Source organism: Caloenas nicobarica, chromosome 22 (assembly GCF_036013445.1).
Source record: "Caloenas nicobarica isolate bCalNic1 chromosome 22, bCalNic1.hap1, whole genome shotgun sequence".
NCBI classification, from domain to species: domain Eukaryota; kingdom Metazoa; phylum Chordata; class Aves; order Columbiformes; family Columbidae; genus Caloenas; species Caloenas nicobarica.
In genome coordinates this window covers 7,502,752-7,529,484 of record NC_088266.1, presented here as the reverse complement: position 1 = coordinate 7,529,484, position 26,733 = coordinate 7,502,752, and the positions used below count along the sequence as shown (strand labels likewise).

The 26,733-nt window shown below is 51.7% G+C and overlaps 1 protein-coding gene across 3 annotated transcripts in view; it reads right to left on the bottom strand.

Moving 5' to 3' along the window:
* The window catches only part of CAMTA1 (calmodulin binding transcription activator 1), a 181,723-nt gene that overhangs the window by 147,557 nt on the left and 7,433 nt on the right, over positions 1 to 26,733 (bottom strand). For 2 of the 3 annotated variants that reach the window (XM_065649842.1, XM_065649843.1), the window contains exon 3: positions 14,338 to 14,456. In XM_065649842.1, coding sequence (XP_065505914.1) covers positions 14,338 to 14,456 — 119 coding nt within the window. Of the gene's footprint in view, positions 1 to 14,337; positions 14,457 to 24,674; positions 24,812 to 26,733 lie in introns of those variants that run through there. The other variant, XM_065649844.1, reaches the window with a different exon arrangement.

The window sequence follows — 26,733 nt, the reverse complement described above, 5'->3', positions numbered from 1 at the left end:
CTATTTTGGCATGAGTGCGTACTACGCAAAAGCAATAACCTATTTTATCTAAAATATTCAAAAGTTTTACAGTTAAGAACTAAAGAGAGCTTATTTTTTTGTTTTGCTGAATGAAATGGTCTAACTTACAAAGTACTTTAGGACAAAAGAGATTCTACTTGCAACCAGAAGGATTTTGCAGCTGATGTGTATTAAATACCCTCTATACAGACAGGGAAGCAGACGAGAGGCCCCAGCGCTCGGGGGCGAGCAGCCAGACGTCCCGTTGGCCACGGGTGACACTCGTGAAGGGTCCCAGCACCCACGCCGAGCCCTGGGACGCTTTGCGGGTCCCCACTCGCCCGCCCCACGGCGCCATTCCGTCTGTGGTCACGCCGTGCAGGAGCCGCCGGCGCCGCAGCGAGGACACGGCAGCATCACCACGGCCGCTTTGCCACAGCGGCAGCACCACGGCCGCGCCGTCCCTTGGCACCACACACGCGCTGTCCTTGCCACGCAGCTTTGGCTTCCCTGTAATCGCTGTTTCCTCAAAACTCGGATCTTCCCTGCAAAATCTGCACATTAAATGCCTTCACAGCACCCTCCTGTGGGGATTCCGCGTCCGTACAGAGCCGGGGGCAGCTAGAAACGGGGTGCGCGGAGCAGACCCTGCTCCTCCTGTGCCGGCTGCTCCGAGCGGTCCTGCCGCCGATTCCCCGCAGTAACCGCTGCAAACAGCAACGGCACCTCGACCGCCTCGCCGGGGTCCATGGCTGCCACTGAATGGGGTGCGCTAATGCCCAAAAACCTGCTCAAAACCGGACCAGCCTCCATGTAGCAGCACATCACTTTGGAATCACTTAAGCTTTAATACCTCCGTTTTTGTGGCGATGCCACATTTTAATTCAGATACTTGAAAGCATTTTTATCCTAAGCTACAGTGGTTTTATGCAACACTTTGCCACTGTAATGAAAAGCAGAAAGCTCACTAATTTCTGAGAGGAGGAAGACTTCAGAGAGTTTATAATTATTACCTTACCAAACATTTCAATTATAAGTTCCTATGTTACTTATGCTGTTGATTTACAGCACTCAGAGTGGTACTGAGATACAGAAATCCCATAGATATCATACACCTTCCCACTTTTTGCAAGGACACTGTAAAATTAGGGTTGAATAAATCCTGAAACTGAATTATTGATTATCCTTTAGATTATGTAGTAATTTACTGCGCCTCGCCATACAAGACTTGCAGAGTGCACACAGATCAGCTCACTTGTGCATCGTGCAATAAGAATATTTATACAGTATTATTCACTTATGAAGCATCTCACAGCAAATTAATTAATCTTAATGGATGCTGCTTCTGTAGGAACAAACCAGGTTTTTTGCTTCCCATATAATTTAGGAGTTTTTTTTTTTTAAATCTCATATGAACATTAGGTGAAGTGCACAGACACATACAGACAACTATCTGATACTTTAGATGCTTTAAAGCGAGGCAAAAGCAATTGCGGGAAGGCAGATATTCCCTTGTTTACTTTTTCCTCCACCTATCAAGGTCAGTTCCTTCCAACACTTATTTCTGGGTAATCCCAGACTCACAGAATCCCGGGTGGGAAGGGACCCCCAGGATCCCCTGGCCCAACCTTTCCAAGGCGACTGTTTTGACTTGCCTGGAATCGCTGCCCGTCACTGGAGCGCACGAGTACTCGGTCACGACCACGGTGGTTTCTGGAGCCGAGAGCAGAGGTGCAAACGTGGTCGGTGCCGTTTGGCAGGGCTCGGCAGCACCACGCCGGGGCCCCGCACCCGAGCAGCGGCACAGCGTGCCAGGGGAAAAGCACTCCAACTTGAAAAGAAACACAAGCATCTGGTGGATTTTCAGTTATCATTTAAAAGGTTTTAAACCTAGAAGCCTTGAAAAACAACTCTGCTTGGAACCATTCATCCCCCGTAGTTATCCCCAAACAGAACAACAACCCAGTAAGCTGCATTAGATGGACTTGGCATTGCCAACAACTGAAATACTGTGAGGACGAGGACTTCAGACTGACTTCACTGTGTAGAGACAATCAGAAATAAGCCGTCAGAGATGAGCATCTAGTTTGGAAAATTCAAGTGCCAAGCTGCAAGTAAAAATTTCCTTTCTCTTGCTGGAAATCCTTTCCGTATTATCATACCAGACAGTAACTGAATCCTCCTCTTGAAAGTCAAAATTCCCTGTGTTCACGGAACTACGGGAACAGCAGAGCTGCTCAGCACATCGGCTCTGGCTCGGGACCGGGTTCTGGGGTCAGACCGAGCCCACAGCTGCTCCGGGGGCCGCCTGGGCTGGGGGACACGGGGGGGCAGAGCAGAGCAGGCAGGAGCTGCAGCCACACAAACCAACAACACGACTTCTGCTGTCACCGCGCCACACGTTGTGTGTCTGGGGAAGGCTGGTGTTGGGCAGGAGCGTCTCATCGTTAACAGATATAAGACATTACTCATTATTACTACTGTCAGAAACTACAGCATCATCCGGGCAGCAGCAGTAGCAGCGTTTTCTGGATGAGAACACTCCATTCCTACCTTAAAGAACATCAATTCTTCCTCCACTACCCAGCCTCGCTTAGTGGATAGTACAGCTATTCCCAGCTACAAAGAAAATGCGTCCTAAATAAATGGAGAAGAGAAAGGCAAATGAAGTGCTTGGTAATGAATGCAACCTGTAGTCTTTTACAGGAGGGGAAATAATCTCAAGAGTGGGGAGGACGCCTTTCCCTGCGCCAAGGTCAGACCTTGAAGAACCGAGGCCACGATGTGGCACGCGGGTTGGCACCAGCCCAGCCGCTATCCCAAAGCGCATCGTTCCCAGTCGGTTTTATTCCACGCTTCTCCAAGAGGAAAAGCGAATGCCAAAGCCTAAATGCTCGTTATCAAATTACACGTGGCTCCAACCACAGAACCAGTCATTTCCCAGCCTCTTCTCAGCCCACCGCCCTGTCCCTGAGCAGTGGTGCTTCCGCCAGGAACTCACACGGTGCCGCGGCACCTTCCCTTCCGTCCTCAAAGAACAGAGAACAGCAAGTTGTAGGATTTGTTTCATGTGTTCATCACAACAGGAACATCACCCAGATCTAGGCTAGGTCCAAGTAATAATCACTGTAATTAGTGCTTCATTCATATAATTACCAGCAGACCCCATAACATTTTACAAAGGAGGTAATTACCCATATTTTACAGCTGAGGAAACAGATACAGTGCAGGTGAATAACTTAAAAGAAATCATCAGTAAAAGTGTGGCACAGCCAGAGACTGCAATTATCCTTATTCCCAGCCAAGGCTCTCCCCAACAATCCAGGCTGAATTCGCTTCTGTCTTGTGGGAGGGAATCCAGAGAACATAAACACAAACGGCAATTTCCAATGTCTAGAAGAGCTGAAAAGCAGACAAGCCCAACCTGAAGGAGAAATAAAAACACATTTTTATCACTGAACATTTTCTCACCCGAGGTCTGCAGCTAAGAGCGAGGAAAGGCAGAGGACCCTGGCTCTAGCACGGACAGAAAGCCAAACGCGGGGTTTCCACCGCTACAGGAGCGGCTACTTCTGTAAGCAGAGTCAAAGCAGAAGCACAAGAGCGAGTCATGGAAGGCTGCCCACCGGCGCCGGCCTCTCCCTTCAGCCAAAGACCTTAATGCATGTTGAAAATTTAAAGATGGAAGCAATAGCAATAATTAAATTATTGAAGGACTTTGCAAAACAATACACACACAGAGCAGCAAGCGGGGCGAGAAGCCTGGGAAGCTCAGCCCCAGCCCCGAGCAGAAACTCCCCGAGCAGAAACTCCCCAAGCAGCCCCCGGCAGGGCCTCACCGAACCGGAGCTGCCCCCCACCGGCACCGCTCAGCTCCCCCGGACCGGAGCTGCCCCCCACCGGCACCGCTCAGCTCCCCCGGACCGGAGCTGCCCCCACCGGCACCGCTCAGCTCCCCCGGACCGGAGCTGCCCCCCACCGGCACCGCTCAGCTCCCCCGGACCGGAGCTGCCCCCCACCGGCACCGCGGCCCCGTTGAGCAGCCACAGCCCCGGGACACGTTAGTAGGGGTTGGCTGCCCATCCCGCAAGTTTGCCGTGTACAGACAGTTTCTGTACAGAAATCTGTGTTTTCTCAGTTACGAACTTTGGGGAGGAAAAAAAAAAAAGTCTGTCCTGCACACTTTTTCATCTTGTGTGTTTGGATGAGTTTTACTACTAATAGAAAAACCAATGTTTGCTTGTGCTGACTAATAGATCTGTTTTTCAAAGTAGTCCAGACTGAAGTGGGCAATTTGTCTGCTGCCTATGTATATTTTATTAAACGAACAGCACATGCAGATGATTGATACCCAAGTATGTCTATTAGGTTGAATAAAGCAGATTAGGTTAATCCTACACCAGCTGCATTACCTGAACTGCAAGACGTGCAATGTTCTAAATCTAACAGATGTGCCAAGTATTTCATTTCAGTCATTTAGCCTTATGTTAAGGTTAGCATATAAAAGCATCCAGCAGAAGATAACGCATGAATTTCAAAATTAAGACTTGTTTCAGGAGTGGATGTTACCAATATTCTGGCTTTGAATAAGAGAAAACCCTCATAAACAGGAACAAATCTCTCCGTATTCTCTCAATATTTAAATAGACAAATGTTTTGTTTTGCCAACATTTCGCAGCACTTGTGTAGTTCTTTGATTGTTTGAAGAAAACACGTATTTTAGTTCTGGTTCAGTAAGATGAATTCAGTTCCATCATCCCTGGCCATAAACCGGAGCGCTGCTGCTGGTGGCGCCCGGTGCCACCCGGCCGCGCCGCAGCGGGAGCTCGGTGAGCGGCCGCTATTGCGTGACAGCGAATCCGCTCTCCTGACTCATATTTACTGTTTGCGAAGTGAGACCCGCTCCTGCCCTGCCCAGGGCTCTCCTGGCTTCTGCCCGCGGACGCTGAGCCCGCTGCAGCCTGCCAACAGCTCTCTACAGTCGTAATCTGCAGTTCTAATGAACACTATCAAGTTTTATAAGCACCAACAAGGCTCAGAGAAGACCTAAATCCATTTCAGTGCTCATTTAGCAGCTTCATCTGTGTGCAATTAAAACTTCAGCATTAAATGTTCAAGAGTAAAATAATGAGACACTTAAAAAATAATCTCTGCTTCAGTGGGCCGTGTTCACTGGATTTCATATGACCATTCTCAAAACAGAATTAGAATCTGGCCAAGATCTGTGTCTGATACGCTGGTACACTTTTAACAGAAAAATGGGAAGAAACAGCTACTAAACGTTGGGGCTTTGCTGCCCCCGTACACTCGACACTGCTGCCTGAGCACACCCGTGCCTAAAGCACATCGCAAAGCAGCTATAACCTCCCTTTTAGTTTCAATGATGATGTAAAAATAAACGTAAATTGAGTTTCAACTGAGATTTTCATTTTGGTCTAAAGTCTGATCTTTTATTAAAACAGCTATCGCTTTTAAGCTGATGGTTGAGAAAAGTGAGCTCAGGACAATGGACGAAATTTTAACAATAAAGTGTATTTTTTATTCATAAGAGTATCTTAAATGCTCCCATGATTACTTTGAGCCATCAAAATGTGACCAGAGGCGAGGGGGAAAATACAAAACCAAGTATGTTTTACTGACCAAAAGTACTGCGGAGAAATGCAAATTAAAACCAAAGGTGTACAGAAATATCAAAATAAATTACATTAAGTACTGGGAGAACACAGGTCAAAAAAAGTAATGTACTATACAAAAACCACACAGTTAAACTTAAGAGAAGCAAAAACCAATGAAAATTACATACTTTTTTTTTAACAACTGAAGTAATTTTTATTCAAGAAAAGCCAACATTACATATGTTTATAGGAAAAAAAAGACATTTGGGGAGGTCAAAGAACGTTACAGTTTAAAACGATGAAATGTTACAGCTTGCACACCAAAATTAAAAGTGAAATGAAATTTAAAAAATGAAATGGTTACCAAATAATGCAGGTCAAGGGATCAAAGGTGAAGGGTCACACATTATTAAAAAGAAATCCAAAAGGGCGTCTGCATCAAGATCTCTGCAAAACAAAGGAGCTGCAGTGAGTACAAGCGACACCCTCCACGGCCCCGCGGCAAAGCTCCCGCGACCGCCCCGGCGCCTGCCCCAGCGCGGTGCTGCCGGGCAGAGCCACTGCCACCGCTGCCGGGACGCTCCGCCGCCGGCCCTGCCACCGCCACCAGGACGCTCCGCCGCCGCCGGCGGCCCTGCCACCGCCACCAGGACGCTCCGTCGCCGCCGCCGGCCGTGCCACCGCCACCAGGACGCTCCGCCGCCACCGCCGGCCCTGCCACCGCCACCAGGACGCTCCGTCGCCGCCGCCGGCCCTGCCACCGCCACCAGGACCCTCCGCCGCCACCGCCGGCCCTGCCACCGCCACCAGGACGCTCCGCCGCCACCGCCGGCCCTGCCACCGCCACCAGGACGCTCCGCCGCCACCGCCGGCCCTGCCACCGCCACCAGGACGCTCCGTCGCCGCCGCCGGCCCTGCCACCGCCACCAGGACGCTCCGCCGCCGCCGCCGGCCCTGCCACTGCCTCGCTCGGCTCCCGCGGGCCCGGCCGTTCCCGCGCCGCGGCACCGCCGCCAGTCACGCAGGATGCGCCGGGACAGCCCGCGCGGCTCGGCCGCCGTGCCCCGCAGAGCTTGGCCGGCCCTACGGCCCTTCGAGCCCCAGCGCTCGGGGTGTTACGTGCTCCTGGAAAGGAGTTTGCTTTACTCTTTGTAACTGGAAATACAGTAATTATTGACACACGCACACCAAGCTCCTGACATCATAACATATGCCTGTAATGCTACAATAAAACAGTAATTCAAATGTGGTTACTACGACAAAGGCCTCTCCTCCTGGAATTTCAATTACACAGAAGCTATAAAAACCTCTTTGGCACTCATTTCCAAGCAAGATGCAGTCCATTATCTCTACTGGATTTATGCAGAGTGTCACATTTACATCAGATGAGTTAGACCCCGCCACGGGCAGCACAGCCCGCCGCTCCCTGCCCGGCAGGGCCCTCGCTCTCCGCAGCCTTTCGGCTGCACCAAAACAGCTTCGAGCTTCAAACCAACAAACCAACCCACCCACAGAACTGAGTTGTGTCTTCATACGGCAAAGAAGTCACCACCAACAGAAAATCACCATATCCAAAGCTGACGTGTAGTGCAAGGATCTAATCTGCATGTACGTTTTTCCAGAGAACACATCGCATCTTTCTGCATCACTCCTGCTTCACGTGGGTCACCGTCAAGGTGGAGAAAGCAGGAAGGTTTGTATTTTTAATTTCCCACTCACTGGCAGTGTCTGGCAAACGCTCCTGCTGAAATTACTGACACATGTTGGAGTTAAAACTTGGTTCCTGCCATTATTTCCAACAGGTATCAACTCCAATTTTTGTGAACTGCAACAAAAAGTCAGCTTTTCCGCTGTTATTTCACCCATGTACTGAAGCTGGTCCTTTCATCACGATTTACACTACAGATTCGTAAGACAACCTTGTTTTGGATGGAAGAGATTTGGAAACCAAGCGACTTAGAAATAATCCAGCGCCTGACTCAGCAGCTAATGCAGCCCAGAGCTATTGACACGGAGGGCGCAGCCAGAAGCCCCTGACGCCGGGACCCCTCACGGTCGCCCCGCGGCCGCAGAGGGGCCACCAGCGCCGGCACCGGCGCCACAGCCCCCGCGCCTGGGCCCTCCGGCCGCTCTGGTGACACCGGGTCTGCCCCAAGAGGAGCTCTGCAGAACTCCCTCCCAGGCACACCCCGTCCCCCAGGGATCGCTCCTCTGCAGAAAGACTGGTTCTACTCATAGTCCTTTTTCTCAAGTACTACCCCTGCACAGAATCTCCACTTCCGTTGGCACTAATTTTTTCCCTCATATCTGGTTTTTGTTTTTCCTCTAAAAGCCCTGAATTTTCTCTTGAAAATGCAACAGCCACCCTTGGAAGAGGTGAACATCAGACCAGGAAGACAGGATTTCAATCACTTACAAAATGTAATATCCTTGGTTTCCATTCATTTGACAAGCGAATCAATTCATTTGTGTTTATATACGCCAGTCCCTGGCAAGGAGACATTTAAATTGACTTTGTAAATTGACTTTGTTGTAACATTTTCCTTGTAAAACGCAGTACAAAGTACAACTTGTGTAACAGACCAACGAGCATTTTCCTCAGTGCTGGGCAAGCCAGAGAGCCGAAGATGCGGCACGGCGGTACCCACCGCTGCCGGTGCTGTCCCTGCAGACAAGCGGCTAAATACTCATTAAATTAACGCACTCGCCGAGCCTCTCGGGTCCGTCCTGGGCCCGCGCCGGCGCACACACAGCCCACAGGAGCGGGGCACCCACCGCCCACGGCACGGCCACCGGAGCCTCCAAACAGACCCGGCGATGCCAAACCGACTGAGAGAAAGTTTCAACATCTGTAAAAACACAGAGGTAGTCTGACAGGTTACTAAAGTCAAAAAGCCAGCGAGTTAAATACCGGCAGCATTTTATACTTTGTGTATAATATGCTAAAACTAATTGTAAAGTAATTTTTTTCTTTAGCAATCATTAAGGTTAAAAAAGTTAATTTAATTCATTCAATTGAATTCACTTGGGGGAAAAAGAAAGAAAAAAAGAAAACAGGAGGGCAGCACATGATCCAAACCAATCCACTTCACCTGTTTGCTGTGCTTTGCAGGATCAACCTGGTCCTGGGACTCCAACACATTAACTGCACAGAACTGCAAAATCATCCATTTTTGAAGTCTTATCATTATACAATTACATCGGTCCTCACATTAACAAAAAGGAAAAAAAGAGTCAGATTTTCCTATGAGGAAGAGGAGGAATCTCTCAGAGCAGGAACAGCATAGCAGGTATTACTGTGTTGTTCAGAACTGCCAGGAACAGGAACCTTTCAATTCTGCTCAATCACTGAGCCTGCTCACAACATTTACTAATTATGTAAACATGACTGAGAAACTGCAAAAGCAAAGCCAGTAGCAGATTTTCTGCCTTGTACATTAAGCAAAGCACAGAATTTCATTAATTTCACAAAATAAACCCATAATGAAGTGCTTCTGATAAAGAGAAATTTCCATCTCGCTCACTGATCAGCCCTAAACCAGCACCACAGCGGCAGCGAAGCCGCCCACGCACGCCAGGCGGGCGCAGGTACCCACGCCTGACCCGGGCTCTGCTCTGGGCAGGCTGGGAGCGCTCCCCCCTGGATTTCAGGGCTTTTTCTGCTCCTTTAAAAACGGGTTTTCTTACACTCCTGTTGTCGGCTGAGGGGACGGGCAGCACAGGGCTGGACGCGCCTGTCCCCGGTGACGGCCACCACCCACCGCGGCACGGGCACCAACAGCCACGTCCTGCCCTCCAGACGCTCCAGCGCTCGGCAAACATCCTTCCCCGGCCGGACACCTCCTCCCGCTCCCAAACCGTCCCTGACCCGCACAGCTCAGCACGAGTCTCAGGGCACCCGCGGGGACAGGAGAAGTGATGCAGGAACCACTCACTGCACCCACGTCCTGCTGCTCCGCCAGCTGAGCATCAGCAGGTGGGACAGAACACAACAAAAGCTCCAATAACAGCATTTGCTAATGCCACCGTAACAGGTGACACTCCACAACCACACGGGCAGTGGTCAAAACGAAACTTTCCCCTCGCTCTTGAGAGATCGCAGAGCCGATGGAGACCAAGAGGACGCCCTGGCTCTGGCTTCAGGAGACTCTGTGCTTGAGCAAAACACATCTGAATTAACTTGAGCTTAACGGATGCGTTAAACAAAATACACTGAATAACTGTATAGTCCTCAGGAAACTCTAATGAGCGCTGCTGCTTTTCCAGAGAGCTTTGCCAGCTTGTGGGTGTATCGCAGAGGGGATGCTGTGACCTGGACAGCTCTTCCTCGCCCTGGCCGCGCTAGTGGCAACAGCCGGTCCCACACACTTGCTCAGCCCCATGGATCTGTTAAGCTACTTTGGTAAATAAGGCATGAACCAGTACAACCATGTAGTGAAGTGTTACAATACACCATACTGTCCAGGGCAGCCTTAAAACAAATGTGCGTTTGAAGTTTTCGGATATAAGAGTTCATTCTAAAAGGCACTTAGAAGCATGTAAAAAAAAGCATTGTAGTAGTATGCTGTAGTGCTCCGTCTTTGCTTGGTATTTTGATGAAGAAACCCATGGCAGAGGAGCCGGTGTCCGCGGCTGCCGGACACGCGTGTGCCGGGGCTGGGGCACCGCAGCAGCGGAGGACGCGTCACCGTCACCCCCCCGCGCTCCGCAGCACACAGCCACCCCCGAGGCCCCAGAGCCACCCCGCAAAGCAGTCTGCAGCCCTCGCGTCCCACAGGCAATGCTCCAAACCTTCAAGATCTCTGTGCTTTAGAGAAAAAGACAGGAAATAACCTGATGTCAAGCGGAAGAGGAGAACGTCACTGTCGTGCAAGCAAAGCAGACGCGAGACCACGCCGGAGATGTCTGTGAGCACGCAACTCAGGGTCCCCAGTGCAGCATCAAAGAATTTCTTCCTATGCTAAATAATGTTCAAATAGAGTTTTGTAACTGCACTTGCTTGCATACTATCAAGCAATACCTGAGCCTGCAGTCTGTAAAACGCTGGAAAAGGGGGCGTTTCTGCCGTGCCCTCGAGAGAAGCCCAAGCACATGCAGCAAGTACTACTGAGTTTTTCTACTGTGGAACTTCTTGGCTTTTCCCAACAGAGAACATAAATATAGAATATTGTCAGAAACAAAAGCCCTAGGTAGCATTTTACATTTTGGATGTTTAACTTTTTCTTCTTTCTTGTCCTGTGTCACCAAGTGTTTACAAGGATGATTAATGACTGCGGCTGCCAACTCCATTAGTGAAAGGCATCTCCGCTGGAAGCCGCAATCCCGCTCCGGCGAGCGCCGTGCGAGACAAGGTCACTGCGACCGCGGGGCCCACGCGCCACGCCGGGAGCTGCCGGGCAGCGCTTCCTGCACAAGGGGACCTTGCTGCCCAGCGATTAGCGGTTAACGAGCCACCAGGGGACCCGCGGGCGCTTTGGGTGCTCCAGCGCCACATGAGCCACGGGCAGCACCGGCCACCAGGAGTCTGACACCAAACCCGATCTGCCTTGCGCAACGCCAAACCGGTTCAAAACAGACAAGTGAAACCCGGGAGCAAGGAACTAACTCCCTCACACACACAGAGCGGTGCAGAATTCTCTGGCAATTAAATGATTTGTCCTAATGTGAGAAATCACATGAAAATCCCCTTTCCATCCTCCCCCAGAGCAGGAGGAAGCAGCTCACATACACTTCCACAGGCATCTGAGAAAATGTAAATCTGTAATTAAATTGCTTGGCTAAACTTATGATTTTGTATCTCTGGTAGAAAAAAAAAATTAGAAGGAACACTTCCCTCACTAGGAAATATAAAACCACTATAAACTTGATTTAAAACAAGATGACATCTTGATATGGAAATATATTTCCATCAAACATTTCAGTTAAAACTGCATAATCTGATGGAAAGCAAACATCTCGATAACATGTTCTAAGCATTTTAAATGCTCCATTTCTCTTGCTGCTCATAGCATGATTTCACTAAGTGTAAAGTCAACCCCAACCTAGTCAGCTCTCACAGGGTCTCGTTTCTCCATCCCCATTATGCAATCCAGAGTCACACCTGACCCCAGCCCCGGCCTGCAGATGAGGGCACTCAGCGGATTTGCGGCAGGAGAACAAACCTCAGCGGGTCCGAGCCGCCCGGGCTCGGCAGGACCCACCCGCCCCCAGCCCCACAACACCGCTGCTCTTTATGGCGAGGACCCGCGGGAGTTTGGAGCTTCCCTGACAGCTCCCCAGGTGAAGGGGCAGAGACAGGGCGGTGAACGGAGCTCCCTGGGGACGCGTCCCGCATCCCCGCATCTCCCACCACACTGCGGAGCGGGACCAGGTGTCCTGGGCTTGTCCGAACACACGGGTTTGGGGGACACAGCAACATCATCGACACGTGCACGTCTGGCAGTTACTTCACGCATTTTATTTCTTTTCTATCTTTTAATAAACCTCCCTATTGGTGAAACACCTCGCGAGCAGTCCCAGCAATTCTGAAATGAACACAGGGACTCTGGAAGTACCGCTGTTCAAAATACAAATCGGGCCTCCACCAGCACAGACAGAACACCTGTGTACTCAGATGAAAAAATATATTCCCTTTGCAATGACTCTGAAATGTAGTCCAACATTATCATTCAATTATACCCTAAGAAAAACTCAAGCTTTATAACAGTGAACAGAATTAAACTTCCAGGTTGGGGGCAGGGAGGGAAATAAAATCTGTAAGCCGAGCTCCCTCCTCCCCCGTAATTATCACAAATTTTCCAAGACTTCATCTAGGCACAAAGTTCTGCCTTTTTTTTTTTTTTTCCCCTCCTCTGAGCTGACGAGGCCAAAAATCTCTGGCCACAAGCTCTTCCTTTTCAATAATGCAACAGGGAAACCACAACCGCCAGCACACAGGCCGGCAGAGCCAGCCCAGAACAACCCGCGTTCAGAACCAGCTCCCGGGCCCCACCGCGCTGAGCCACAGCCGCGGGTTCTGGACAGAGACACAAATGACTGCGACAAACTGGACATTCCACAAGACAGAAGCAGGCTGGTTGCAGCTTTTTAACATACCAGCTGATGATTTGTGATTATTAGCAAACAATTGATCTAAAGTCCAAGACAAATTTACAGCAAAAATAGGCACCATCCAAATCGCTCACCTTCCCCCTCCAGAATGCCGACGCATCCTTCAGATGGAAGATGGTTCTTCCAGCCCAATTCACATTGCAAGCACCTATGCTCTCTCCTTTGCATCATGCTTATCAAGATTTCCAGCTATCCGATTAACTTTGTTTGCCACATTCTGTACCCTGGGAGGCCACACAGTGAAGCTGAAAGAGTGTGAGCATGTACACGAGCCTCTAAACCAGGGGCAACAGAAATACTGGAGACAAGCAACTGAACACCAGCAAGCTGCTTCCAGTCACAAGGAGGAGCTTCATTGTGCCACAAACCCGCGCAGAGAGCTTGCTTCCTCAGCTGTCTTTGTCAAAACATCATCTTTCAGAGCCACTGGAATTGCTGTAACTCTATGCCCCGTGCCTATTAGTACAAACGCTATCACAGAATAAATTGCAACCCACATTTTCTAAAATTTACATTTCAATTCAAATGACCCAAGACACAAACATCTACACAAAAGAGCCAACGCCAGCAATTCCCCAGAAGACCGGATTAATTCTGTCACAGCACTCAGTATGTCAAAAACAGATACCTGACTTTAACTTTCAGACAATGGGGTGGGGGGTGAAGCACTCCAACTTTGAAAAATGCACATGGGCTGATGCGTGTTTGATTCTGCGCCCAGCTTGCCACTTGCAGTCGTTAAACTCGTGAGCACAGTTTGTGTTAACAGGTTTAAATGTTCCAAATGACTGATTAGAAGGACCAGAACAGTCAGCTTGCAACAGGCAAGACACTGACTGCAGTTTTACAGGAATTTCTCAAAGTTGCTTGCTTCTTTTATTAAATGATTCCCACAACATGGCAAAGGTACAGTAAGACAGCGCTACTAAAAACCACAGCTACACTGTGGGTACTGCAGTGCAACTTCCAGCCCTGCTGCCCCGAAGGAACAAAGGCAAAGATCACGGACCTATCTGAACTGTGCTTCAGCTCCGCCTTGGCCCAGACACCTGGGTTTTAAGTAGCTGTGTGTCACATCAGTGAACCCGATCGCGATGTGTTAACAGGAGATATGCAAATTGCCACAGAGTAACTGGATTCCAGTACAAAACACCCATTTCTTTGTGCCTCGCTGTCCTAACAAGGTTTCTCAGACAGATGCAAGCTGGTTATTTCTCAGGATCCCGTTTGGCAGGAAAGAACACGCACTGTGGTTTTGTTCGGAAGTCCTTACACATAGTAAGATAGCATTTGTTTAACGCTGCACCCAAACACCTGTCTAATCTTAAACAATTTTGGAGCATGTCAGTAAGATGACACAAGATCTGACTCTGAGACGAACGACATACACACAAGCAATAGACTCCTACTACACCAGTAGTCAGCTTCACATGTGCCTTCAAGTCTAGTTTAAAATCCCACTTTCAACATGTAACAGGACTTCATTGTTAAAGCAACAGGTTCTGGAGCCAGGGAATTCATATTCTGTAACTTTCATGGCATGCTCTCAAAAAATAATCCACAAGCATCAAGTAAGCTGGTACATTTAAGAATAAATAAGAGATTTAGCTACCTCGTTAGTGTTCCAGCGGTGCCTCTCTTTCGGTAAACTTGAACATTTTGGTAGACATTCAAGCAGCTTCTTCGGTAAAAAGATTTTTACATGACTGCCATTGCTGTTCCCATGATCATCTGGAAAGAAAAGGAGACACGTGATGTACAGACAGGAGAAGAGGTGGTTTCCACGAGACCCGGGCTCCAGCAAGCCTTGGAAACCCACCAGTTCACGCGCCAAAGAGCAGGCGCTTTGTCATTGCAAAGAAGAATACGGCTTTCTGTTCAAATCGCGCCTTTATTCCAGAAATATAAATACAGTTTAATTCCTTGTGGTTGCAAAGTTCGAGAGGAGCTTTGATGGATTTGTGCACGAGGAGCCTGTGTGTGCTTTTAGCTTTTATCTTGGAATACCTGTGCCTCTTTTAGCTTATTACCTCCCTCAGTGACAAATTTTACAAGCAATAGCGACAAAACGTTATAGAAGCTGTGACCATAGCGCTATGACCTGCCAGGAAAGTCGTAAATGAAGTTCACACTTGACAGGATTTGCAAGTAAATAAGCACAGAGCCCCAGTACCTGCTATAATTTTGCCAAGCTGCAGCAGAAATGCAACTCAAGGTCTATTAGTTCATTTAAAACTAAAATGCACTGTACCTGATTAAAAACAGGTTACTTTTCCTTCCATGGACTGCTCAGGACGTGGATGCAGCTCCTCAACATGTGAGTGAGGCAGAGGGATGGAAATCTTCCTACCTCACCATGCCCATAGCTCTCAAAAGCAGAACTACTGAAGAATAAAAGATTATTCTTTCTCGTTGCTAAAAATGTAGCAAGTGCATCGATTATCCTTTAAAAAAAACCAAAAAAAAAAACCAAAAAAGAGACCCCTGAAACCCTGAAGTCCAACAGCAGCCTGCGTAAGTGGCAGCAGCATTAACTTCTGTCCCTCTGTCAGCCCCTAACACCACCTTCAGAGCCGCAGCATCCATGACCTGCGTGTTCAGGGACCAAACCCGCCCCGCAGGGAACGGGAGGGAGCGGCAGGATGAGACCCCCCAGCTCCAGCACAGCCCTGGGGCTCATTCCCCTGCAGCCCCCGGCTCTGCCATCCTCCGCTGTCCTCACGCCCTGCACGACGCCGGGCAGCGGTGTACAGGAACCACACTTATTCACCGCCGTTCTACCCTACAAAAGTAATTTGTAGTCATTTCCCATTTGGAAGTGTACAGAAAAAGGATATTAACTTTTCCGTTTTATATATCTTATCATTTTATGTCATTAAACAGCTGCCAGCATCTTGATAAAACTGCTCTGCAATTCCGTACGATACAGAACTTCCTTGTGACCTGCAGCAAAGTAGAACCCGTCCCGCAGCCGCTCGGAAAGCGCAAACCGGCAGCTCGACAGCCCCGCGATTTTCAAAGCTTGGTTCTACTCTTGGATGTGTCAAGTTCAACAACGTACATGCTGTTAAATCAACCACTCGTGCAAGCAGAGCAGATGAGCTTACAAGACAAGCAGTGATGTGTATGATAAACGTGAGCTGCTCTACAATTCACAAGTCCCGTGCGCTCCCGGCTGCAGGACCTTCCCTCTCCGGCTGCCCCGACTCAACGCCAGCGCTGCCGCGGTCCCTCCTCCTCCCGGCAGCGCAGATCTCCGCGGAGCGGGTAAGGAAATCAGGAGGAAGGATCCCTCTATTATTTTTTTTGTACACCACTTCAGATTTCTAGCTTGACACTGAGTATCTCAGACCGCTACCCTACAGGGCTTTTCGGTCACATCTTTTTCCCAGTCAGTGTTCTCCATGTGTGACTGTCCCATCTCCTCTGGCCACTCAAAGCTTCACAAACACTTGGGGTGATCCAAAGACGCCGGCCGGGCCCCCCACACCGGCAGCCCCAGCCCTTCCCACCTGTATTTTCTGACCCACCAGCCGATTTAGCTGGTACCTACTTAACATTCCCTACACTAATTTTATACCGTTTTCATTTCTCATTCAAAATATTGCATTGCACTATATTCAATTCATTAAGGAGGCAAAGTATTTTACAGCACACATTATTGCTTTTATCAGCCAAACTACATCCCCAGTTACATCTCATCAGCTTATTTTCCATGGGCACATTTTAATTGACATTAATTGTATTACTTCCCCTTACCTCCGTATCAGTCAAGTCCTCTATCATTCATTCTATTATTTTGCAGGGCTGGCAGACCTCTAATTATTCAGCTCGTTTTATTAACTTTCTTCCACTGTCATCAATTATCAGTATTATTAATCCAGAAAGTGCCTATGGATAATAGATCCCTTAAAAATGTTTTGGTAGAAGTTATCAGAACTTGCTGACTCTAAACCTTCCACCTCCTGTTGCTGGCATCTCACGCCTTTGTGTTACAACACCAAAGGAAGGTCATTTGCACCATCCTGTACTGTGACAGCATTTCACATATGCTTCCCTTTCCTGCATTTAGCAACGACATTTCTTCATTCCAAAAAATCCCCAACATGGAAAACGGCAACTGCCACCTGCCTCGATCGAATCCTCTGGCCGTGTGGTCAGAGCAACGCACACCAACCATGTCACGGGAAGCGAGTCCTCAGTTCAACAACCTCTAAACCAGACTTGACCTTGGGCAAGGACGAAGTTGGCAAACCAGCCAGGAGGGTTCAGAGCACACAGGTGCCCACGGGCGATGGCCACGGTGGCTGCAGCGCTGGAGCCGTCCCCGCCGCTGAAACGTCCCCCCTGGACCCCACTCCATGCTCCGGTTCCTCCGGACACGTCTCCACCAGCAGGTCCCCAAGTGCCCCCAGGACCTGCCACCCCTGCAGACCGGCTACCAAGAGTTCACATTCCTCCAAACCAGCTATTGCTTTGCTACTTACGTTCCGCACAAATCATCGCGATCCTTCTAACTCAAACACATGCACCTTTAGAGAGCTGGAGAAAAGAAAAAAAGTGGTTGTCCCTTGGCCTGACCCTCGTCTGTCATTTCCAGCCAACCTGCCGTGCCTGCACCCCCAGGCAGCATCTCCTGCCCCCGCCAGAGGAGCCAGAACCAGCCCCGCTCCACACCCAGGCGGGCGACGGGCAGCACAGGGAGCATCCCTCACCCATTTACAGCTGAAATCTCCTCTGTGGTCACAAAGAGAAGCTGCAATTTCACAATATTTATTTGATTCTACTGTGCAAATCCAGGCCAGATTTGTACTTGAACTCTCTCTCTCGTATTATTTTTGCTATGGGTGCGACTTATGACATTGTGATCTGCAAACCCATCCAGTGTCAATAAAAAGTGCTTTTGCAAGCAAAGCTGCACTTGCACAAGGAGGATTTGCCAGTAAAGCTGTATCGACATGGGGTTTTTTTTTAGTGCAAAGCTGGCCACAGCTCAAAAAATGCTTCCCAAGGCATGCACAGCCAAATCCGAAAACTACAATAAGGAAGCTATACACTAAAATATAGCAGCCTACAATGGATCTTGGAATACGGTATGAAAATCCAAAATTTAAATTCCATTAGCGATCTTCAAGATTGCTCATTAGCAAACCAGAAACTCGTGCAAAACTAAGAAAGTAAAGCTATTATAAAGTTCATAGAAAGTTCCATATTAATTATACCACATAAACCCTTCGTAATTTTATGGGTTTCTTCATGCTCCTTACACTTTATCCTCCCAAGGGATGCAACACGGGCCATAAAACTTTAAAGCGCACAACAGCAAATCACACAGTGAGTCTGTGCCCTAACCCCGCTCTCCAAACAACCTTTTGCTTTTTCTTTAACTGGTTCTTAAATCTTCTGTGATCCAGAGGGTGAATTTAGATCTATAGACCATTTAACTACCACAGTGTATCAATATAAGGTGTAACCGGCGAACAGAGAAACGGCTGAATGGGTGTTGATCAGCCGTTGATTTGCAGACAGTTCTATGCCGGAAATCAACATAAAGAATAAGCCTGTAAAAATCACCTGTGCCTAATTTCAGAGAGCTCAGTGGTGATTACAGCAACTCGCAAGGCAAAGGCACCAGCGCCGTCCTCCCTCGCACTCGCAGTTCCCAGCCCTGCTGGCTTTTCTGAAACTCTTCCCCTTTGCAAGGGGCTGCTCTTCCAATAACTCGCTTCTCTAAGGATGACATGCGAAGACAGACAAAAATGAAAGTCTAGATATCTAGACTTAGTCAAAAGAATTCACATTGGTATTTTCACGCACTGACTTGGCTCTGGCAGGCCCGGGGCTGCGCCATGGGGTGGGACGTCCCCGGGAAGGCCTCCGTTCTTTCACGTGCTGACCTCTGGACAGAGACAAAACCGATAAATCCAATCTGGCAGAATTAAACGCAAAGAATCATCCCTAATTCAAACTTCTGAATGACTGGGATGCTTTTCCTCAGAGTTTAACTTGGTTCCTGGCATTTTCAATCCGTCAACAAGTAGCAATATAAACAAACCCAACAGCTCTTGGTCTGTTTTCTAGAAATATTTGGACAATTACAGTTGTAAATCTCTTGTGAACAAAAGCCAATTTCTAAGTATCAGTCGAGGGTGGCTGGGACAAGATAACCAGGTCTGGCTCCGCTTTGCCAGTGCTGGGCTCGGCTGCTGGCCCAGCAAAGGTGTTCCGGTCCCTGCGGGGGAACGCGGGCGCACAGAGCAGCGGGGGTGAGGACACACGGGAAGGGACAATTCTTCGGGCAAAGGCAAAAAACGTGAGAGAGGGGCAAGAGAGGACGAGAGGCAAACCGGCACGCACGCCGCTGGGATCGCTGCCTGTGGGGAAAACGGGGGGATGAGGAAAACCGAAAAGATGAGGAGATCACAGGAATGGTAGTAGTATCAAGGATGATCAACAACATCATTTTCCTCTAGTAAATTATTGAAGCTAGCCTAATTTCTTGGAATATTTGTGATACTCTGTTGCTATAACAAGCTCTACAAACCATTCTAAGGCTGTAAGAAATACAAATATAGCTGAAACTCTGCTGCTGCGTATTATCGTCCTGGTTTTCCCACCAATAATGCGCTACTTGTAAGTTATTGTATCTTTTTCACATAGCAGGAAGTTTCTTGACATTTTATAACTGAATTCAATTTAAACAACACAGTTACGTAAAACTGCAACTGGTGCGTTTTGGGGAAGAGTTGATAGCACAATTCTTCATGAAAGCCTACACGCTGGTTGAAGGTCTGGTTTACACAATTAGCTATTTATTTCTTGCGCTGTACATTCATCGCTGTGCTCAGCACTTGGGGCTCTACTCCCCCAGCCAACAACCGGGCTCCTCTGTTCCACGGCTGCTCGCTGCGCACGGGAGGCCCGGCTGGACGCGGGAGGCGCCGAGGACTTTGCTAACAGCGACCTTCAGGAGCTGCACCAGCGTCCTCCTGCAGCTCACAGCCCGCTCACACTCGACTTTGGCGACGCGGCGATTAGAGCGTCACTCAGGGTCACCAGCAACGCGTTGGTTTCAGACGTGTCATCGATTCCTTCGTCCCTTGGTTCTCACTAAAACTACATCATCAAATTCAACTGCGATGAAACTAAAGAGAGATGGATATTAGTAGTTAAGCCTCGCAAACACAAACCACCCATCTACACAGTTTTCAACACTACAAACGTCCTCCAGACTACGACAGATTTCCAAATATCCTAAAGTACTGGCTAAGGCTAGTGAAATTACTCACTCTGACCCTACACACTGGCAGCCGCCAACCACAGGTTTTTTGGGTTTTTTTTAAACTATGAACAGTTTGAGTTCGGAAATCTACCTGGAGAGTTGGCAGGAAAAAAACCCCACCAAAACAAACCACCACGACAAAGCCCCTTGAAGCAAAGATGCGCCAAGAGCAGGAGAAGGACGCCGAGCTCTCCAGTCCCGGCGCCACCGGGAGTTCGCTCGGCTGCGGTGCCGTGACTGCCCCGGGGGCCTCAGTGCCTTCAAGCCCACAGGGTTTAAACCAGGGCCAACACAAGACAGGGCCAAAGGGGTGCAGGAAGGCACAGAAGACGAACACAGGACACACAAAGCGAGGGGATACTGAGTTGTTTCTTTTTAGTTGTAAGGCCTGGAAGGGGAAGGCAGGAACCAGCGAGGACACGAGCAGCTGCTGGAAGCACCGCACCCGAACGAACCCGCGTGGCTCCGCAACACGCTCAGCTCACTCCAGGGGAAGCTTTGGGGGGTTTTGCTGTTGTTCTGGCACTGGGGTTTGTTTGTTTGTTTTCTCTCCCTACAGATATATTTGGTTTATTGAAGCAGAGACAGAAGGGACACTGGAAAAGGAAGGTCACATTCCAGCTCCCTCTTTCTGAGGGCTGCCTGGACAGAGCTTTTCCCCTTCCTCTGCTGCCGTGTACTTTTCCAAGCAGGTCTTCAAAAGACTGCATGTTTGAAAAGGATCATTTAAACATATTAGTAAAGCTAGCACCAAGTCTTGAAAGATTGAATTTTAAAAACATTCATTTTAAACTTACTTGTACGTAATCCTTTCACTGTTTCCTGATACATGAAACCCGAGTTACAATGGCTATAGGAAACCTTCCTACAGACCTAGCTTTAAAAACCCACAAATAAGCTAAAAACCCTTTGAGATAAAGTGTTTGGGAAAATCATTAAGAACAATAGATGTGGAATTTAAAAGCTCAAGCTTTAAACAAGCCCCATGCCTTCCATGAGGAATCTTGCATGTCAAACAGTTACAATACCAAAAGTACTAAACAGAATTGCTCTCACACACGTGTAGTTCCTGCTGGTTGGAAAAAGCGACCGGAGTCCATCCCCTCTGCCCCTGTCCTGCTGGCTCACAGCCCTCCGAGCGGCTCCAGAAACTTCAGCGGGAGGTAGCTCACTTCCACCTCTGACAACAGACATTTTGGTGAAATCCCAACTGCTGAAATTCAACAAAACCTCCGTGGCACCGCGTGGACTGAGACAGGTGTTTGGCCAGGAAGGACCGCAGTACAAACCCCGTCCATCGCGCTGCAATAACCTCAGGTTTGTTTAATAAATTGCTACGCAACACTTCCACAGAGGAAGTTTAACAACCAAATCAGGACTGTTTGGTTTTCCAGAGGGATGTTGCCCAAACAGCCGCTCAGCATCCCACCACACCTGAAGCTCTGAGTCCTCTGGGTCGGTGTGGACACCAAACCCAGCCCAGCTGCCGCAGAAACTCCCCACCAACTCCTGGCCCTGCCTGAACTAACGGAGGTAAAATTCACCTGCCGCACAGCACCGAACGGCGAGGGCACCACAAACAGCGCCCAGCTCCCGCGCCGGCTGCTGTCTAAGTTCATGGGCGCTGCTCCGCTTCACAGCCCTGGGTTTCTGACCTGTCCAGGAGAATGCACAGAAATACAAGGAAAGGTTCTCTATGCACATTCAACCCTGAACTTTTTTAAATTTGCAGCAGACGCCCACCCCAATCAAGTTCAGAGCCCCTTAGAGCTGCCAAGGCAGCACCTCCCAGGCTCAGTCCAGACACAGAACAGGTCATAAACTACAAAAGCCACAAACCCTCTACTGCAGGAACCTAAGAGCCACTTGGTCATCGAGCCCAACTTCATCCTCCCTAAGGAAACCAGAAAAGAGGTAACTCACCCGAGTTTTCCAAGACATGGAAATCCCTCCTGCAGCCAGGGGACTGACACCAGCCTCACTTCAAACCCTCACCCACCGCCGAGGATTTTCTGCTGGGCACGAGAAGCCTCGACCAGCGCTGGAGAGGGAAGCTCTGAGAGCCAGCAGGTCTGCAGAGCTGTTTCTTGCTGTCACAAGGCTCGCTTCTCCTGCACCACTGTGGGCAGGTGGAGCACATTGCTCCCCAATAAAAGCCGTGCTTCTCCACGCAACTAACCTGCTAGCTGCCGTTTACCTTTAGGTTTTAAATATTAAACTACCAGAAACCTAAAGCAACCTGGGTTCTCTCCTCCAGCATCCGTACTACCGGTAAAACACTTGTCTTGAATCACGCTTTAAAATTATTCCCACTTAAGTTTCTGACAGTCGGAGTTTAAATTTAAGGAACGAATGGTTTATATCTTGCCTCCTCAAAAATACACCACAGACCTAGTCAGAGTGAGGAGCTGCTCTGGGTGCTCACTACGAGCACAGCACCAGAGCTGGTGCCGCGCTGCCGGCTCCGTGCTCCTGCCCGGTGACACTGCCGCACGGGACACAGAGCCGCCCCGGCCAGCGAGCCCCTCCGCGAGCCGCCGGGCTGCAGCATCGCACGGGCGCTCCAGCGCCGGGCACAAATGTCCTTTCTCCAGCAGCCCCTGCACAGCGCTCCAGCACAAAGGCAAATGCTGCTGCAGACCCGTCTCATCAGCAAGCACACACTTCGACAGCCCACAAAAATCAGTTTCCAACACGAAACACGGTAACAGCTGCATTAAGTAACAAGCGTCACGGCCAAATTACCTTTCAAGTCAAGGAGCGCTGATCTGCGTGGTTCTGTAAAGCCGCGGCCTCGCAGTTATGAGTATACTGAAATCTGTGCCTTACGCAGGAAAATGTCATCACACGTTAGCACAGGAAGGGCAAGAAGAGTCAAGCCCGCGTGTGCTTTGGGAACAAGACTTTCATCTGCCGAAAAAGTGAAACTTCACTATTTGAGCCATGAAGTCCGCATAGATGCTCATTCTCTTCTCACACCTGCGTTAACCAGTTGGTATTTTACTATGTCAGTAGAATTAATCATTTACTTCAATGCAAATGAGAAAAGAAGGAAGCCCGGTATTTTCCGGACCACAGGAAAGATAGAACTAAGGAATTTGGGAGCATCAAAGAGATTAATAAAAGATGAAGCTGACAAGACTCATTATCACCGCTACTAACTAAAACGTACATTTTCTGTAGAGCTCTCATGCTGGACAAGGCACGGACAGAAAGCAAACTAAAGGTGGCCATGGCTATGGAGGTTCTATGTCCGCTAAATTACAAGAAACAACAAGAACAAAAAAAAAAAAAAGAGCGACTTCCAAAGCACTTTGAGCAAAAATCCAGGTGAAGAGGTCGGAATCACAACCCCGGTATCCCAAAAGGGGTTTCCCAGTAAGAAGTGCAAATGGATTAAAAGTGAGGAAGGACGTTTGCTACAGAGATATGGAAAAAACAATTATTAGGAAAATAAATACGGATATTCGAGGTGCCCGGCTGCAACCCAATAAACGCCAGCGGCATTCGTGAAATTTACCCGGTTTCAGTTACGCAACCGGTGAGCTGCGGGACACAAACCGCCCCCTCCCGCCCCGGCAAACGGAGCCGTGACACCGGGTACCGGTTCGCCGGGCGGCCCCGCCGACCACGGAAGTTGGGGCGACACCGTCCCGCGGCGCGACCGCCCCGGCCGGGAGAGCGGGCGCAGCAGCCGCCGGCGGGTCGGGAGTCGCCGCCAGCGCTTCCCGCCGCTCGCGGGGCGAACTTCCCCGAAATCACCCGAGCCAGACGACCCGGGGCGGCCGGGCCCGCGCCGCCGCCCGCCCTTCCCGCCGAGCTCCGGCCGGCCGGCCCCGCCAGGGTGGGGGGCGCCGCGGGGCGCGCGGGCGGAGCAGCGCTACCCCCTTGCGGACACGCCGCGCCCCGGCTCCCGCCGCGCCGGTAACTTTCGGCCGGAGTTGGGCGCCCCGGCCGCCCCCCCCCGCAACCCCGCCGCGGCCGCACCGCCCGCGGGGCCGGGCCGGGCAGGGCCGGGGCCTCCCCCCGCTCCCCTCCGAGCCCGCCGCTCCGCCCGCCCCAGCAGCGCCCCCGCCCCGGCCCGCCCGCTCCCGCCGGCGCGAAGGCCCCGGTGCGGCGGGGCCGCGGACGAGGCCGCCCCGCTCGTGACAGGCGCGCGCTCGCGAGGCACGTGCGCCGCCGCCGCGACGGAGGGAGCGGGGCGGGGGGGGGGCGGGGGCGGCGCGGCCCAGCCCGGCCCGGCGCGGCGTGACCCGGGGCGGCGGCGGGCCCAGGCCGCCCCCGGCCGGCGGCGGCCCGGAGCCCCGCGCCGCGCCCTGCGCCGGCCGAGCCGCCTCAGCCTCCATGTTGGCGGCGGGCGGGCACGTGCCGGCGGGCGGCGGGAGGCGTGCCCGAGCCTCGGCCCGGCCCGGCCGCCGCGGCCCCGGCGCCACGCGGCCTGCCCGCCGCACATGGCCTGCCCGCCCGCCCGGCCCCGCGGGGGCTCCCGCCGCCGCCAAACTTCGCGCCGCGCGGCCCAGGCTGGCCTCCGCGCCAGCGGCAGGGACGGCGCGGGGCGGGGGGGGGCGGCGCGGGAGGCCCGGCGCACCGGCAGCCCCGCGGCGGCGGCGGCCAGGCCCGGCCCGGCGCGGCGGCGCGGAGCGGGATGGGCCCGGCCGCGCTCTCACCTTCCGGCTTGTTTTCGGCGGCCATTTCCCCTCCGCGCGCCACATCCTCCTCCGCCTCCTCGCGACCGGGACCCAGGCGCGCGCCGCCTCCTCCCGCCGCCGCCGCCGCCGCCGGGCCGGCCACCCCGCGCGCACGGCGCACACCCCGCGCCGCCCATTGGGGGAGAATCCGCACTGACACCCGCGGCGGCCAATCGTGTCGGGCGGGGGGCGGGCACCCCGAGGGGATGGGCGCGATGGACAGCGCGCGCCGCCAATCGCAACGCGGCAGCGCTTCAGTGACACGCTGCGCAGCCACTGAGCGGAGACGCCGGGAAAACGAGGCGAGCGAGACGCTGCGCTTTACTGACGGCCGCAGCGGCCACTCAGGAAGCGACGCCGCGCGACTGACAGCCGCCAGAGCCAACCGCGCCGTGGAGGAAGCGGGACTTGCCGACTGACGCACGGCACCGCCGGCGCCGGCAGCCAACGAGCAGCGCCGTCCGCCAGAGTGACCGCGCGCAGGGCCAATGGCGTGGGCGAGCCGCGCGGCCGCCGGCGCCACCGCCCCCCGCCCCGCCCATTGGCTGCGGCCCGCCCCGGCAGGCGCCCGCCCCCTCCGCGCCCTGTAACCCTAAACAAAGCCGCCGATTGGCGCGGCGGGCGGTCCGCCCGCCAATCGCCGCGCCCGCCCCGCCCCGCGGCCCGCCCCGGGTCCTGTCCGGGCCCTGCACGGCGGAGCGGGACCCGCCTCCCCGCAGCCGGCCCGCTTGCCCGGGCGCTCTCCCCCTGCGCCGGGACGCGGTAACGGCCCGGCCCCCGCGGGCGGCAGGAGCCGCCGTGTCCAAACTGAAACTCGGAGGCTGCGAGTTCGTCTGGAGCGAGTCAAAGGCTCGAGCAGAGATTTTCACGCGTGGTTTAAAAAGGGCCGTTGACAGGAAACAGTGTTTTTTCCCATCCGCTGGCAACTCAGCGCCGGCCCTGCCCCGCACGGGGACCCCCGGCGTGGACACGGACGCAGCCCCGCTGCCCCTCGGTGCCAGCGCTGCGGGACAGCCCGGGCTGCGCGGGGCCCTGCCGGGCACACGGCTCCGCTGGGCACGGTGGGCAGCACCGGGGGCTGTGACCGCCGCCAGCAGCACGGAAAAGCTTGGAGGGATGGTACAGGAACCACCCGTGGCATGAGCCGTACAGAGCCTGGACACGCCACCCGCCCTCCACACGCGGGATCAGGATCTCGAGGAGCTCGTGCTGTCAAGAGTCTCCCAAGAAACCAAGTGAATTGCTCTGTCCTTTTAGAAACAGAAAGAGCGATATATTCCTTGCCTGGCTGAGCTTTCTCCCCATCTGTCAAAGCTGGAACAACCCGGGCACTGCCACCTTCTCCAGCAGAGCTCTGTGTAACTGGACCACATCTAATGCCTGCACAATGCAAACCAAGACAGTTGTTTCCTTTGATCTGTGAGACTAAACACACAACAAGGATATTTTCCCTTAGATCCTCAGGAGAGTGGAACTTCTTTAAGAAGACCTGTTGGCTGTCTGGTTTTGCTACAGACTGAAGCCATACCCAAGCCAAGACGAAAGGCAAGCATGGCGTGATGAGTCTCTTGTAAGACAGAAGAAAGGAAAATTCTTTTTTCCTATTTTCGGCGGCTGCTAATCTCTTGCAGAGTGAAAGGCACATTGACGAAGGCCTAGAACGGCAGGCTCACTCCCGATGGCCATACAGCTAATCTAGTGTACTCTGTCCTACAAACACGCACCAATGCTAATGCCGCTACAGATCAGCTAATTGTTTCCTTCAGCTGCTCAAGATACACTGGCAACTCTTCTAGTTGCCACACTGGCAAAGAGCTGCTATTCCTTGGTGAGTTCTGGGGCATTTACATCTCTCCTTGGATACTCTCCCAAGATGATCTGTACGCTCAGCAGAGGCAGCTGTGCAGTCGCTTCTCCTCACAGCCTGCATGACAGCAAAACAAACTAAGAGATTAGAAAAGGTCCCCACCTTCCCAAGGCACAGAGGGACACACTGGGCTCAGAAATGGTGGGGCGAATGCATCTCCTCCGACTGCTA